At 40.5% G+C, this 14,821-nt stretch overlaps 2 protein-coding genes across 2 annotated transcripts; both read right to left on the bottom strand.

Annotated features, from left to right (window-relative positions):
• Positions 1-42: 42 nt before the first annotated feature.
• On the bottom strand, positions 43-989 carry LOC135675173 (protein TRACHEARY ELEMENT DIFFERENTIATION-RELATED 7A-like). Its single transcript, XM_065185447.1, has one exon. The coding sequence runs from the start codon at positions 936-938 to the stop codon at positions 246-248; it is 693 nt and encodes a 230-aa protein (XP_065041519.1). The 5' UTR covers positions 939-989; the 3' UTR covers positions 43-245.
• A 12,075-nt stretch (positions 990-13,064) lies between these two features.
• Positions 13,065-13,995, bottom strand: LOC135675172 (protein TRACHEARY ELEMENT DIFFERENTIATION-RELATED 7A-like). Its single transcript, XM_065185446.1, has one exon. The coding sequence runs from the start codon at positions 13,952-13,954 to the stop codon at positions 13,253-13,255; it is 702 nt and encodes a 233-aa protein (XP_065041518.1). The 5' UTR covers positions 13,955-13,995; the 3' UTR covers positions 13,065-13,252.
• Between the last annotated feature and the right edge of the window lie 826 nt (positions 13,996-14,821).

Here is a 14,821-nt window from a genome sequence, read left to right as displayed (position 1 = left end):
AAACTAATCACTTTGATGGTAGCCACAAGAATCTAAAATTCATCCAAATCGAATACGAGGAACGAATTACTTATCTGCAAATGAATACAGCTCTTAAAGAATCATAATACACACACAGCAGATAACAATGAATGGAATGAACGGAAGTGTAAACAGGAACACAATCAAATAAGCACACTTATTCAACCATCATGCATATTTCTCAGAGCTTTGGCGACCATTTCTGTTGTCTGCTAGCCTTTGTGCTAAAGAAGGTGGTGGCGACTCGTCACAGGAGGGCCAGCGCCGCCGATCCTGCTGCTCGAGCGTTGTTTCCCCGATGCAGGCTCACTATGTGAAGCTTCACCGGTCACCGCGCCCTTCTTGAACACCTCATGGACTTTGACATCTTCGTCGATCGACCGGGTCGCCAGTTGTTGGCCATGGGGTCCTGGAACGACAGTCTCGTGGACATGCACACGGTCCGCCACGTCCACGGCGAACGCCATCTTCTTCTTTCTCTTCTTGATGCAGCAAAACAGTGCCGCCGCGAGGCATGCGAGGAGGAGAAGGCCGCCGAGGGAGACGAACACGACGATGATGACAGTGTGGTTCGGGCTCGGTGGCGGCGGCACCAGTGGTGGAGGGCGGACGGGTGCCGGAGGCGGCTGTAGCGGTGGCAGCTTCGGCGGAGGCGGGGCCATCCTTCTAGGCGGTGGTGGTGGCGCTTTCTTCGGAGGTGGGGGTGGCGGGGGGCTGCGGCGAGTTGGTGGCGGTGGGGCTTTCTTCGGAGGTGGGGGTGGCGGGGGTCTGCGGCGAGGTGGTGGAGGTGGTGTTTGCTTCGAAGGTGAGGGTGGTGGGGGGCTCCGGCGATTCGGCGGAGGTGGTATAGACGGGGATACCTTTGGAGGAGGTGGCGCAAATGGACGCGGTGGCATTCGAGGCGGGACGAAGGCCATTATGTTTGAAGAGACTCGAGGACGACTGTGGAGGGGATGGAGAGAGAGGATGGGGTGTGTGGGTATTTGTAGTATCGATCGAGAGTTGAAAGAAGAAGAAGGGCCTCATCGGGTAGGAGATTCTCAAAAGACTTGACTCTCATGCTAAGCCTTCGCAAGGGTGGCTTGCAAACAATTGTTGCTTAGGTTGAGCATTCGTGGCCCATTGTGTCCTCGACATGAACTGGCTGCCATCTTGAGCATGCCCTTATGCATAGAATCCCCTAGCTTACTAGTGTAAGCTATAAGAACAAAACACTCGCATTATACGTTCTGTTATTAACTTAGTTGATTTTAATTAAATTATAAAATACCTTTATATATCTATCTATCACTAAAGGTCAACCTTCTTCAACTCATAGTTATTTCCATAAGTATTTGATAGGTAATATAAGTTATAAATATAGATTTTACAGAATGATCGTACGAAAAAGAGTCCAAGATGATCCACCATGGCCTAAAATCCATACAAGTGTTCACATGATACTATTATGAAATAAGGTATGGAACCGACCCTAAATACTACCCCAAAAGCCGATCCAATTATGTATCAACTAGGTAGCTCCCGGGTATTATCATTCCTATAGCCCTACAATCTACTACCTCGCATCTTTGTCTGTTTCTTCACAATTGATTGATCCGCCTCTGCAATACTGTAGCACACCTTCGAGTCCATCTTCATTCTAGCCGACACTCGGTTTTAGGTAGGTATGTCCCTTTGGACTTGTCTTACTTCGTTGCCCCTTTCGACCCCTTGCTTCAACACCTTTGTGTTCTTTGAACAGTTCCCCTTGGTTCATGGAAAGATAGACTATAACTCTCATGCATTGCCTCCGCCATCATGTTGCAAGGCTCGTGTCAATTCTATTCTCCTTAGCTTCCTTGATAGCAATATACGTTTACTTGGCTTTGTCCTCTGACTTGTTGGACTTCCTTAAGTGAATATGTGCTCTGGAGTAATCCAACTATTCAGCCACCCCGATCATACCTCTATATGATAAAGCTTGTCCCAATGAGACTCACTAATACTTACACTTAGAATTTCCCTTCGATATGATCAATGCATTCATCTGATGCAAAATTCGATGCACACATAAAAACCTATATCTACGCTACCTTGACATTCACTTATTGAATCCATAATTGTTATTATCATTGTATTGTTTACTAAAGTGGAGCTCCTAGTAGCTCATGATCATACCTCCATATGATTAAGTCCCTCGCGGGACTTCTCTTATGTGTGTCATATTATCTTGAACTATTTCACCTTTATCTACAGCAATATGTTGTATTATGATGATATCTTCATTGCATTCTGATTTTTATAGGATGAACTTGGACTACGATCTCTCCATGTGTGGCTACTACCAGCATATTGTAAGGCCTCCGCCACCTCCGATTATGTTTGCTCTTTTAGTAATCGACTTTCATCCACCTGATCTTGGGTCACACCCGTATGAAGAATAGTTCTACAATAGTCCATTGCTTAGCTGCTCTCGAAGTCCATTGACTTTGCTAAAGTTGAAGCGCTATTATTTAGATCCTAGGCCTTACAATATCTGTTGTGCACTGCTTTTTTTATGGCAACTCGAATGGTAACATTATAGCATATTCTTTAAGACTATCTGCCTGTTGTCCTCTTACCTCGTACTAAGGCCTTTTGACCTTAGCTTCGCCTTCACAAGTTAAGTCACATTAGTTCATCCGTCAACTACTTCACTGAGATAAGGTGTGTCTCGAAGCTTCCTTCAACTTTGACACTATATAGGTTGAGTCCACTCTATCAAAATAAGAGACCCATGGAATGATATGATCCCATTCTTACTCTACAAGAGTTTATGCTGTTGACATCTGTCAAAGAAAAGTTTTGTGCATCCACTCTATGTTTCACCTTCTGTGTCAATCCCTTTATACGACTTGGGCACTTTACTAAGTTTCATCCAAGTTACTCCACTCCTTATGTTTCATTGTGTTGATAAGGGCCCTCGCACTCACTATTCCATAGGTTAGCCCTCTATTGAGTCTAATCTCAATATCGACTCTATGTGTGTCTTTGTTTGGTATTGGCCTTGGGTCGCTCCTATAATCTTACAATGCATCCACCAATGCATTACTTCATGTGAGATCATGTGATGTCTCCTTATCGCTCGCTTGGTCCGTTGAGCTTTGTGGAGTTGTTGTGTTGAAGTATACCTCCTTAACATGTGCAGTCCGTTACACATGATTCTCTTTCTAGAAAATTGAGACCTATCCATCTTAGATATCAGTCCCATTGGAGCAACTTTTTTCTGCTATGATCAAGTCGACACTAAGAGGGGGGGGAGAGGGAATTAGTGCAGCGGTAAAATTACGTCGAGTCGAAAATCTTCATACGATAAAAATGTATATGAAAGATGCTTAACTTGAAAGCTTACAAAAGCATAGTGAAAGTAAGACTTCAGTTTCTAGTATAAGGAAATACAAATGATATTTTTATATTGGTTCGGTTATCGTGACCTACATCCACTCCCGATTCCTCTTTACTCGAGGCCATCGGCTTCCACTACCGATCTTCTTTCAATGAACGAAGAACAACTACTCTTTTACACCCATCTTCTCCTTTTCACAAGTTTAGGAGACAACCTTTTACAAGTACTCATTTATCCCTAAATAGAATTCTAAACTTTGAACTAGATGAGGGGATCTCTCATTTGATTACTACAGTGTTTTTCCACTTTTAAGCTCTTTGTGCTTGTGTGTATTTGTCACGCCCCCCCTGAATTATCACATTCAGGAAGTGTGACCCTGTCTAAAAATCAATAATATTATAATTCATCAATCAATTCAATCCAGGATCCAATCTAACAATTTGAGGATACTAAGAATCATTCAAAAAATCTCTATTCACAATTCATAAACCTGTACATTACATAATCATAATCCACTTCACTCAGAGATTCACAAAATCCAAAGACAACTCAACTAAACATCAACCACACCACAAATCCATAATCATAGAAGTATATACAATCACAAAAAGATAATTGTTTACCATGAGTTCTTATCCTTACACATATTAAACTTATCATTCCATACACATGAGCGGTCCTTTAACATTTTACAACATATAAGTATCAATAGATCCTTAACATTACATCAGAAGTAAAGTTTACTATACAACAAAAACCATCATCCAACAAAGATTAGCTCAAAAATCTTCTAGCCTTTCATTGCTTTAACCCAATTTTAGCTTTTCAGTGCGTGACAAGCTACCCTGAAAAATTTATATAGCAACGGGGTGAGCATAAAGAGCTCAGCAAGCGTCTAACATATCCATGGCGATAGGAGAAGTTCAAGCAAGCTTAGTATCAAGATACAAAAGTAGAAATACAAGTCTTCATTTGAAGTCATCTCATTTGATATAAAATCACAAAGGTTTACCTCGTTCAAAAACAGGCATTAGATATAACAATAGGAGAAAGGAAATTGGAGCATATCATTGGCATAAGGAGCATATCGATGACATATGGTAATTTCAAGGCATAACAAGGACGTAAAGAGCATTTTAGATATCAATGGCATATGAAAATATTCGGAACATATCAATGGTGAATGAAATGCTTCAGAACGTATCAATGGCATATGGAAATATTTCGGAAGCATAAGAAGCATTTTAGAATATATCAAAGAACAAATATGAAATAGAAGCTCAAACGTCGTACTCTAGCATACTGCATGTGAGGATTAACTCAGTGGTGGCTCCACGCCGTGATGAGTTCTCGACTCCATCCACGGGTAGCCCTTTCCTACTCGAGCCCTCTCACCCTGCCCAAGTGCTAGGTCGGCTCTGAATTTTATATCAAACAGATAGAAGGTGAAGTGGGATCATAACATAATATGGTCCATCCATTTCTGGATGACCACGCATAAGTCTCCCACGTCTGGGAGCTCCATCCACCCACGTCTGAGTGAAGTCAATGGGGCCGGCAGAGCAATCGCGGGCTCTAAGCATAACTCCCTTTACCATTTCTGGCAAAGGTTCACAATATCCCACAAGACACCAGAGTACAAAAGTGTAGTATGAACAATAACATTGACACATATCAGAAGCACATGCGGAACAACGAAATGTACATATGCCTTTCGAGTCAATACGATACAAACAGAATCTTTCACAAATGTATTCAGATTTAAAAGGAAACAAAAGCAGGAGTATACAAGGATTTCAAGAAATCACATATGGCTCAATTGAAATAAGAAAGTTAGATGAATTCAATATCCAAAGAAATGAAACTGGAAGAGGCACATATCGAAAGCAAATGCGGAACAATGGGATGCATGTGCCGAATCATTACGCTGGAAACATGAACTTTAGATGATAGCTGCAGACAAATAAATAAAGGACAAAAGTATACAGGAATTTAAGGTAATAATGTAAAGCTTAACTGAAGAGTGTTTGCCGAAATCGATTTCCAAAGAGAAGAAACAAGGAGAGCCGAAATCGACTAAAGCTCGATTCTGGCAGAATTTGATAGGGACATTGTATGAACTATTTCGATAACCAATTATGCTCCAATTTATGCAAAATATGTGTCATTAGAAAGCTTTATCAATCTAGTTTTATGCAAATCAAGCTTTACAAGATTTGGAATTTACAACCGGGAGTTACAGATAATTTCGTAGCTAAAGGTCAGAAAATATTAGCTCTGTTTTACTGAATCCATAGGGTCGATGAAAGCAGATGTTTCAGTTAGCAATTCTAATCCAAAAATTTCAAATCAGGTATATAAAGAAAGCATTTTGAGTCTAGCTTCGAATAAATCATACTTTGTATGAATCTGAGTTCACAGCAGAAAGTTATAAGTAGTTAAGCAACAAGAGGTCAGAAATTTCAGTCTCTATTTTGCAGAATCTGTAGGGTTAATTGAAACAGAAGTCTTAGTAGGCATTTAAACTCCAAATCATTAAATCTTAGTGTCAAAATAAAGATATTTGAGTCTACTTTCAAATGGAATAGGTTTTACCTAAATCAGAGTTTAGTGCTAAAAGTTAGGTCGAAAACAATGTACAGAAGTCAGATTACCGAAAAATTTCAGATTCATGGCTTTGTATCAAAAGGAAAGAACGGTTTGGTACTAAGCTGAAATCTTTTGCATTTATGAAGAATTAAAAGGAAAACAGAGATTAGGAATTCTGTAGGAAGAGATTAGAACACTTGCCTTAAACAAATTTGATTCCCAAATGGGGGGAGTTGATGCAAAACCTCAATCAAATCTTCTTCTTCAATTCCTCTTCTTCTTCTTCTTCTTCCCTTCTCTTCTCAAACTCACGTTGGCTGCAACTCTTCAGGTTTATTTTCTTTAACTTTTCATCTAATTATTTGGGTTTTGGCTAATGCAAAAGTTGCAAGGTGTCATGCATGCATGAAAGGGGCTAGGTGTCATCTTTAGAGCAAAGATAAGTGGCACCAACCTTAGGTTAGCTAGTGACACATGTCCACTATATTTTTTTTGTTTTATTTTATTTTTTATTTACTCAATTCTGAATATTCTATAAATCATATCAAAATTTTAATATTTACTCTTAGGTCCTTAGCCATAAACTTTAATATAATATTATTTAATATAAAATAATTATTAAATAATCCTTATTTTTTACAAACAAATATTTTACTAAATTTTCAAAAATGGGGGATGTTACAGTATTAACCAAGGATGAGAGAGGTATTTATAAGCCTCAAGTGGATTCAAACTTGGAGTCTAAAAGTATCTCATCCTCGATTTTCGGGGTACTAGTGGTACCATCGCTTGTGTTGGGCAGTACCACCACCCAGTCTAATAGTACTACCGCTTGGGAGGCTATGTCTATGTGGTACCACCGCCCATACTGGCGGTACCACTGCTTGACAATCTCAAAGATTAAGTCTGGGCGGTACCACCGCCTGATATAGTCTCGAAGATTGTACCACCGATGGTTCCATCTGTTGTGTTATTGTTTGGGCCTTTCACTTGGACCAACACAGCCCAAACTTAGGCCCAATTGGCCTCTAATTGAGTTGGCTCAATTCCAACCCAATTACACCTAAAACTTACTTTGATCTAAATAATTATTACAAAGCTTAAATCAAATATTGTCCGGCATATCATTGGTTCATCGACGCTTCATCCGATTCTTCGGCGCATCGTCCTCTCTTGCGACCTATTGCCCAATCGGCCAGTTGACCTCCACAACTCTGATTTTCTTAGCACAATTTTTGCTCTTCTTGGCATGATGCCTAAACCCATGGCCCGAAGCCTTCTGCCAATACGTTAACCGATCCTCCGACTCGACGTCTAATCTTCTGACATGTTATACTCTGGCCCAACATGATTCTTCATACTTTAAGTGTCTCTCTCTGATCAAAGCTTCCTACGTTACTCAAAACATAGATCAGATCATAAACACATCAATTGGTTTCATCATCAAAATCCGAGATTCAAAACTTTCTTTGCATCCTTCTCTTTTAAAGTTTCAAGGATCACTATCCCCTTGAACTACTTTGCCTTACTGAATAAATTATGCACTGTTCCATCCCTACGAATGCACTTTGTTAAATTGTGACTCTTCGCCAATATAACCTCAATTGTGCCTTTCAAGGCTTAGCAACATATTAAACTCGATGCAGACTTCAACCTCCTATAAACGTATTTTTTTCTATGTTAATGAGAAAGTTTCAATGGTGCCAAGATTCGGTTGCCATGAATACATCTCTTTCAGTCATTAAGCAACTCATCCCATCTTCCACGATCTCATCCATTATCACGCACCTCACTTGCCTTCAGCACAACCCATCAAGTTTGATTACCAACATCATATTATAGCTCGAATTCAACTATCGCAACTTTTATGCACTATACGTTCTTTATAACTCGCTTGTTTTCATGGTACCTCTTACACAAAAGGTTAGCCATTCCTTTGAATGCTAATCTCAGATGCTCACTCATTTGAGCAACTCTTTTTCCTATGTCTATGTCCTTGCTTTCCCCTAAACGGTTGCGTATGCTAGTTTCCCTCCACGCAGTCTCGCTAGGTCCCTCAACGTTTATATGCTAAGTATTTCTAGGTATCCTTGTCTCGCTTTGATCTCATATGTCACAAACTTAGCTGGTTTTGCCTAAGTCGTGTAGCACTCTTGTGTGTCCCTCTACGAAGGATCAACCTTCTCGAAATCTCTTATGGTCTCTTAAGGATTTACAAAAGAGAAGATAAGTTCAATATAACATTTAACTCAAGATCTATAAATACTAATTTTATTAAACACTTGATAGGCAATGCAAGTTAAAAATATGAAATTTGTAAGCTTTGAACGGTTATATGACAAAGTGTCTAAGGTGGTCCGTCGCGACACAAAGTCCCCACAAGTGCCCACATGACACTATTGTGAAATAAGATAGCAAATTAGCCTAGACATTACCCTAAAAGCCCATCCAACTATGTGCCACCCGGATAGCTCCTATGTGTTGTACTAACTTACACTCCACATCACTTTGTGGAGCTAGAAAAACCCTCAAAATACTACTTAGATGAACTATTTCTGGGTAGTTTAACCTTTGCATAACGATTACACACAACTTATCTTTACAAACCTGAAATGATCATCAAAATTAATTAAAACAGGACTATCAAACTTTCATTAAGTCTTCAACATATTTTTGAACAAAATTAAAAGATCCATTCCTACATAAGTAACTTTCAAAAGATCCTACATTTTTACTTTTTCATTTCCATCGAATGTTTATTTTGATTTGAAAAGTGATTCACAACTTTCTCTCTTTTTCTCCATCTCAATTCTTGCATGGCCTCAAAATCAAATATATAAAAAGTGATTTATAACTTTCTCTTTTTTTCTCAATCTCAAATCATAAAATAAGCTGATGAGCAAAGAAATAAGAAAAAGATGATTTTTAGGGAAAGCACAAAATGTTTGACCACCACACTCTTTGGGTTATTTATCAGAAATCCCCTTAAATTTAGGCTTCCAATAGTTGCTATTTTTTCCTTTCCTTACCATCAAATATGTTTATTTCAAAAGTGATTCACAACTTTTTTTTTTCTCCCTCTCGATTCTTATATTGGCTCAAAATTAATTAAATAAAAATGATTTGCAAATTTGCAAATAAAAATGGGCCGCTTTCATTTTTTTTTTCAAAAAATAGATATTTTCTAGACTGGATTTAATTTTTTTTAATAATGACTATATGTAGCTTATCTATATTATATAATGCGTTAAATACTGACTATATGTAAGAATCTTATCAATATCAAATTTAGAATAATTAATATATTTAATTACGTCTTTAAAAATTTAATCGTGGATATAAAATGATTAAATTTAAATCACAGTGTTAAATGTATTTAATTTATGTCATCCATCGATATTAGGATGGATAATATTAATGATCTCTTTTCTTGCTTTTTTTAATCAAAAGGAAATAATTAATTCTCAATTATTTTTTATGCAAAAAAGCGAAAGAAAAAGGCGAGGAGGGACAGTTTTCTGAGACGCCCCTCTCGGCGTACGTCGCCACGTAAGGCGTGAGTTAAACTCCTAAAATGCCACCTGGCCATGCCTTTAAAATTGTAAGAAAATAAGAAAAAAATCGACTGCATCAACGCCCTTGAACTGCCTCTGCACGAATCTCAGAAACTCCTAATGTCTTACTTTACGATTCGCGCCGAAGTGATGGAGAACAACTGACGATCCAGATCAGGGATCCACATGCCTCAGATCGTTAGTCAACGTTACCTCAAGTTGACTCCTCGACAGCAAGTAGATTGGTTTCGGACGTTACCTATGTGAAACATACGTGACTTCTTCTTCTTCCCGTATCGGTCCTTCTTAGACAAAGACCATGAAGCTTCAAGTGCAGGCAGTAAATTTGGCATTTCGACTTGGATCATATAGAACGTTGGCGACGGGAAAGAAACATATAGACAATGCAGTCAATGAAACACACAAAGAAGCCAATGAAACAAGTATTATTATCCGCGAATTAATACATTAAATAACAACAATAGACGTAACACTGATTTGCGAGCACACAATAGCCTGCTAGCTTTTGTGCTCCAGAAGGTCGCGGTGATCGGCCTTAGAAGGGCTAGCGACGCCGGCCCCGCCGCTCGAATGTTGCATCCCTCGCAGGCTCTCTGCGTGGGGTTTCACCGACCACTTCGCCCTCCTCCATCAGTTCATGGATTTCGATATCGTCGTCGATCGACGTCGGAGCTGCCGGTTGTTGGCGATGGGGTCCTTGAACTGCAGCCTCGTGGACATCCACATGGTCCTCCACGTCAACAGCTTGTCTTTTGGCGGCCATCTTCTTCTTTCTCTTCCTGATGGAGCAAGTCACGGCCGCCGCGAAGAACGCTAGGAGTAAAAGGCCGCCGAGGGAGGCGAATTCAGCGATGATGATGGCTTCGTGCGGGCTCCGTGGATTGGTTTCGGGTGGTGGCAGTCTCAGTGGTGGAGGACTGATAGGCGTAGCTGGCACTCCTGGTGGGGGCGGAGGTGGCGGCACTTGATATGGAGGTGGTGGCGGTGGCGGCACTTGCTCCGGAGGTGGGGGTGGCGGCCCTTGCTCCGGAGGCGGAGGTGGGGGAGGTGGCTCTTGCTCCAGAGGCGGAGGTGGGGGTGGTGGCTCTTGCTCCGGAGGCGGGGGTGGCGGAGGTGGGCTTGGCGGTGACGGGGGTGGCGGAGGTGGCACTTGTTCAGGAGGTGGGGGTGGCGGCGTTTGGCCCGGAGGTGGGATTGGCGTCTCTTTCCCCGGATTTGGAAGTGGCAACACTGGAACAGGAAGTGGTTGTGGCAGCGTTGGCACCGGAAGTGGGATTGGTAGCACTTTTCCCGGACTTGAGGGTGGCGGCGCTTGCTTCGGTGGTGAGGGCGGTGGCATTTACTCCGGAGGTGGGGTTGGTGGTGCTTGCTCCGGAGGTGGGGCTGAGGGCACTTGCTCCGGAGGTGGGGCTGAGGGCACTTGCTTCAGAGGTGGAGCTGGCGGGGGGTTCGCATGAGTTGGCGGCTTGTTTGGAGGTTGTGGCTTAACCGGAGTCACTAACCACGGTGGTCGTGGTAAAATCGGAAACACCCAACCCATTGATCGATGGTGACGTCGTTATACGTGAAATGGAGAGCTTCACACTTGTGAGAATGGCCATTTTCTCATCGAATCGAATCGATATATATTGGCACATACATAATATCAAAATAGAATATTATCTAATTTAAGAATATATCATATAGGTAATTATCGAAAAAATCTCATTATGTACTTTTTATGGGGGTGGGTGGCGTCCCTCTTTTCAGAAATTACCAAGAGGTGTCATTTTTTATGAATGAAAAATTATGTTCTTATTCGTTCTATTAAATAATTTAGATTTACATGACTAGATTTTTTTTTTCTTGAATCGATCCAAACTAATTCAGCAAAAAAATTTCTCCCCTCCTCCTTCTCGTCTATCATCTCTGTTTTTTTTCTCATACTCTCTCTCTCTCATTTGTCTCCTCCCCCTCTACCTCTTCTTTGTCTATCTCCTCACTCTTCTCCTCTTGTTCTTTTGTCTCTCCTTCGTTTGCTTCTCTATTTTCCTCTTCTAAAATACTTATAAATTCAAAAAAATTATATTTCTAAAATCTCCCAAAATTATTTTAAAAATGAGCATTACTAGTTGTGAATATACAAGCTTAAAGTGATTTAAGATACGATTCATTCAAATACTCTCAAATTTGAATTGAAATATATTCAACTATAGAATCACCCTCGAAACATAAGAAATTCAAAAAATAATACTTCTAAAATCCTCCAAAAGATGGGAAAAAAATGAGAATGATTGTTATAATTATACGTGGGCATGACTATACAAGCCTATGATATTTTAGATAAATTTCACCCAAATATACTTGATTTGAATCGAAAAACATTCAACTATAAAATTCACATGCCGATTTTAAATTTTCATAATTCTACTACATCATAAATCAAACAAGGATTATACTAGTTTTTCTATTTTATGATAATTTTAGGATAATTACTTGTAAAATTTATCATATTTTTTGAACGAGTCTATTTAATTTATTTTTGAATATTACGAGTCAATTTCTACTAAATGACTTGAAACTTCCACAAGTCCACTATAACATTAATCTAATAAGGAATTTAGTAGAGTTTTATTTTTTTATGATTTTAAGATAATTATTGAACTTGATATGTTTTTGGATCGTATTTATGAATGAGTGCATTTCAGTTCATTTTTTATTATAACAAGATTAATTTTCGATAAATCTCATGAGGCAAAGATGAGAATAGAGATAGAGAAGACAAAGAAGAGGATAATAGTAGGAGGGAGGAGAGAGGATAAGGAAAAGAAGAGATGAAGGTAGAGGTGGAAGAGGTAAAGGTAGGGGAGGAGAATAAGGAAAAACAAGATATATGATATTTCGATCAAACATATGTTGATTATGCCTCACTTTGGTTTATCGCTAAGCATATATGATATTTCAATCAATAGAGTCAATAATACAAGGAGAAACAAGATTAAATACTTTACTTTCATAAATATATAGATCATATTATAACTTTTGAAAGTGTATAGATTGATATGCTAAAGGTAACTAATTACATAAGGTAATTTATAATTAGCTCAACGATAAAGGTATATAAATTTTCTATTAAGGTTAATAGGAAGAAAAGCAATTGAAACTTTAAGTCGACTGAGAGAGTAGTGTTTTTGGTCTTATTTAGTTTAGTCTTAGAGAATATAGTGGAACCATCTTATATATATATATATATATATATATATATATATATATATATATATATATATATATATATATATATATATATATATATATATATTATATCCCCTCCTTTTATTCTATATTTAACACATGAAGAATATGGTATTGTGATGCTCATTCTAAATGATCCAATGACCACAGTCAATATGCACCTCTTAATTAAAGTTATATGCAGGTTCTGCAACTACGGCCATCCAAAACCAATATCGTGACTCGAAGTCATGCCCTAAATGAATCACTTGATGGTAGCCACAAGAATGTAAAAGTCATCCAAATTGAATATGAGGATCGAATTACTTATTTGCAAATGAATACAGCTCTTAAATAATCACAATACACACACAACAGATGACAATGAATGGAGGTGTAAACAGGCAGGCGATCAAATAAGCACACTTATTCAACAATCATGCATGATTCTCAGGGCTTTGGCGACCATTTCTGTTGTCTGCGAGCCTTTGTGCTAAAGAAGGTGGTGGCGACTTGTCACAGAAGGGCCAGCGCCGCCGGTCCTGCTGCTCGAACGTTGTTTCCCTGATGCAGGCTCACTAAGTGAGGCTTCACCGGTCACTGTGCCCTTCTTGAACACCTCATGGACTTTGATATCTTCGTCGATCGACAGGGTCGCCAGTTGTTGGCCATGGGGTCCTGGAACGACAGTCTCGTGGACATGCACATGGTCCTCCACGTCCACGGCTTCGCGTTTGGCGGCCATCTTCTTCTTTCTCTTCTTGATGCAGCAAAACAGTGCCGCCGCAAGGAATGCGAGGAGAAGAAGGCCGCCTAGGGAGGCGAACACGACGATGATAACGGTGTGGTTTGGGCTTGGTGGCGGAGGCGCCAGTGGTGGAGGACGGACGGGTGCGGGAGGCGGCTGTAGCGGTGGCAGCTTCGGCGGAGGCGGGGCCATCTTTCTTGGCGGTGGTGGTGGCGCTTGCTTCGGAGGTGGGGGTGGCGGGGGGCTGCGGCGAGTTGGTGGCGGTGGCGCTTTCTTCGGGGGTGGGGGTGGCGGGAGTCTGCCGCGAGGTGGTGGAGGTGGTGCTTGCTTCGAAGGTGAGGGTGGTGGGGGGCTCCGGCGATTCGGTGGCGGTGGTATGGACGGGGATACCTTTGGAGGAGGTGGCGCAAATGGACGCGGTGGCATTCGAGGCGGGAGGAAGGCCATTATGTTTGAAGAGACTCGAGGACGACTGTGGAGGGGATGGAGAGAGAGGATGGGGTGTGTGGGTATTTGTAGCATCGATCGAGCGGTAACAGAAGAAGAAGGCCCCATTGGGCAGTAGGTTCTCAAAAGACTTGACTCTCATGCTAAGGCTTTGCAAGGGTGGCTTGCAAACAACTGTTGCTTAGGTTGAGCATTCTTGGCCCTTTGTGTCCTTCGACATGAACTGGCTGCCATCTTGAGCATGGACTTTTGCTTAGGAACCCCAGAACAAGATTTAGAGCTTAAGGGTGTTAACACAAGATATAAAAAGGAAGTAAGAACAGACACTCTGCATTATACAACTTGAGGTACAGTGGGGAAGCTGTGCTTGTCATAAGCTCTGGCGATTGCTTATCTTTACTTAAAGACGAATGATCTGTTGTTTTTATGGGAGAACATCTTCTTCATATTAATTCTTTTCTTGCATTTATATATTAGCTACTGGTGACTTATCACCAGTTTTGATCCCTGGGAAGGTCTTTTTCTCAGAATAATCTATAGCTGGCGATGGGGAAGAAGGGCCATTATCATGCGTGAAACCTAATTTTGCTCAGCCAGTTTTCAAGCACCTACACTTATCATTTCCTCGACTCCAAGATTGTCTGACAGATACTGGAGAACACAATGCTTGCTTCACAGTCCATGTACTGTCCAATCATCACGTGCAATGGGAGTTCATTGCACATATCTGATGTACTTAACTATGCTCAGCTTGTGCACTGATGTGCAGCAGCGACAGCAGCAGCAATATCCAAATGGAAATATATTCTGGACGCATAAGTACATTAAATTCCTAATAGAAGATGTGGAAGAGCATGTGTGCTTATG

This window comes from Musa acuminata, chromosome BXJ1-5 (genome assembly GCF_036884655.1).
Source record: "Musa acuminata AAA Group cultivar baxijiao chromosome BXJ1-5, Cavendish_Baxijiao_AAA, whole genome shotgun sequence".
Classification (NCBI taxonomy): Eukaryota; Viridiplantae; Streptophyta; class Magnoliopsida; order Zingiberales; family Musaceae; genus Musa; species Musa acuminata.
The sequence above is the reverse complement of the archived record's forward strand: the minus strand, read 5'-3'. Positions and strand labels throughout refer to the sequence as shown.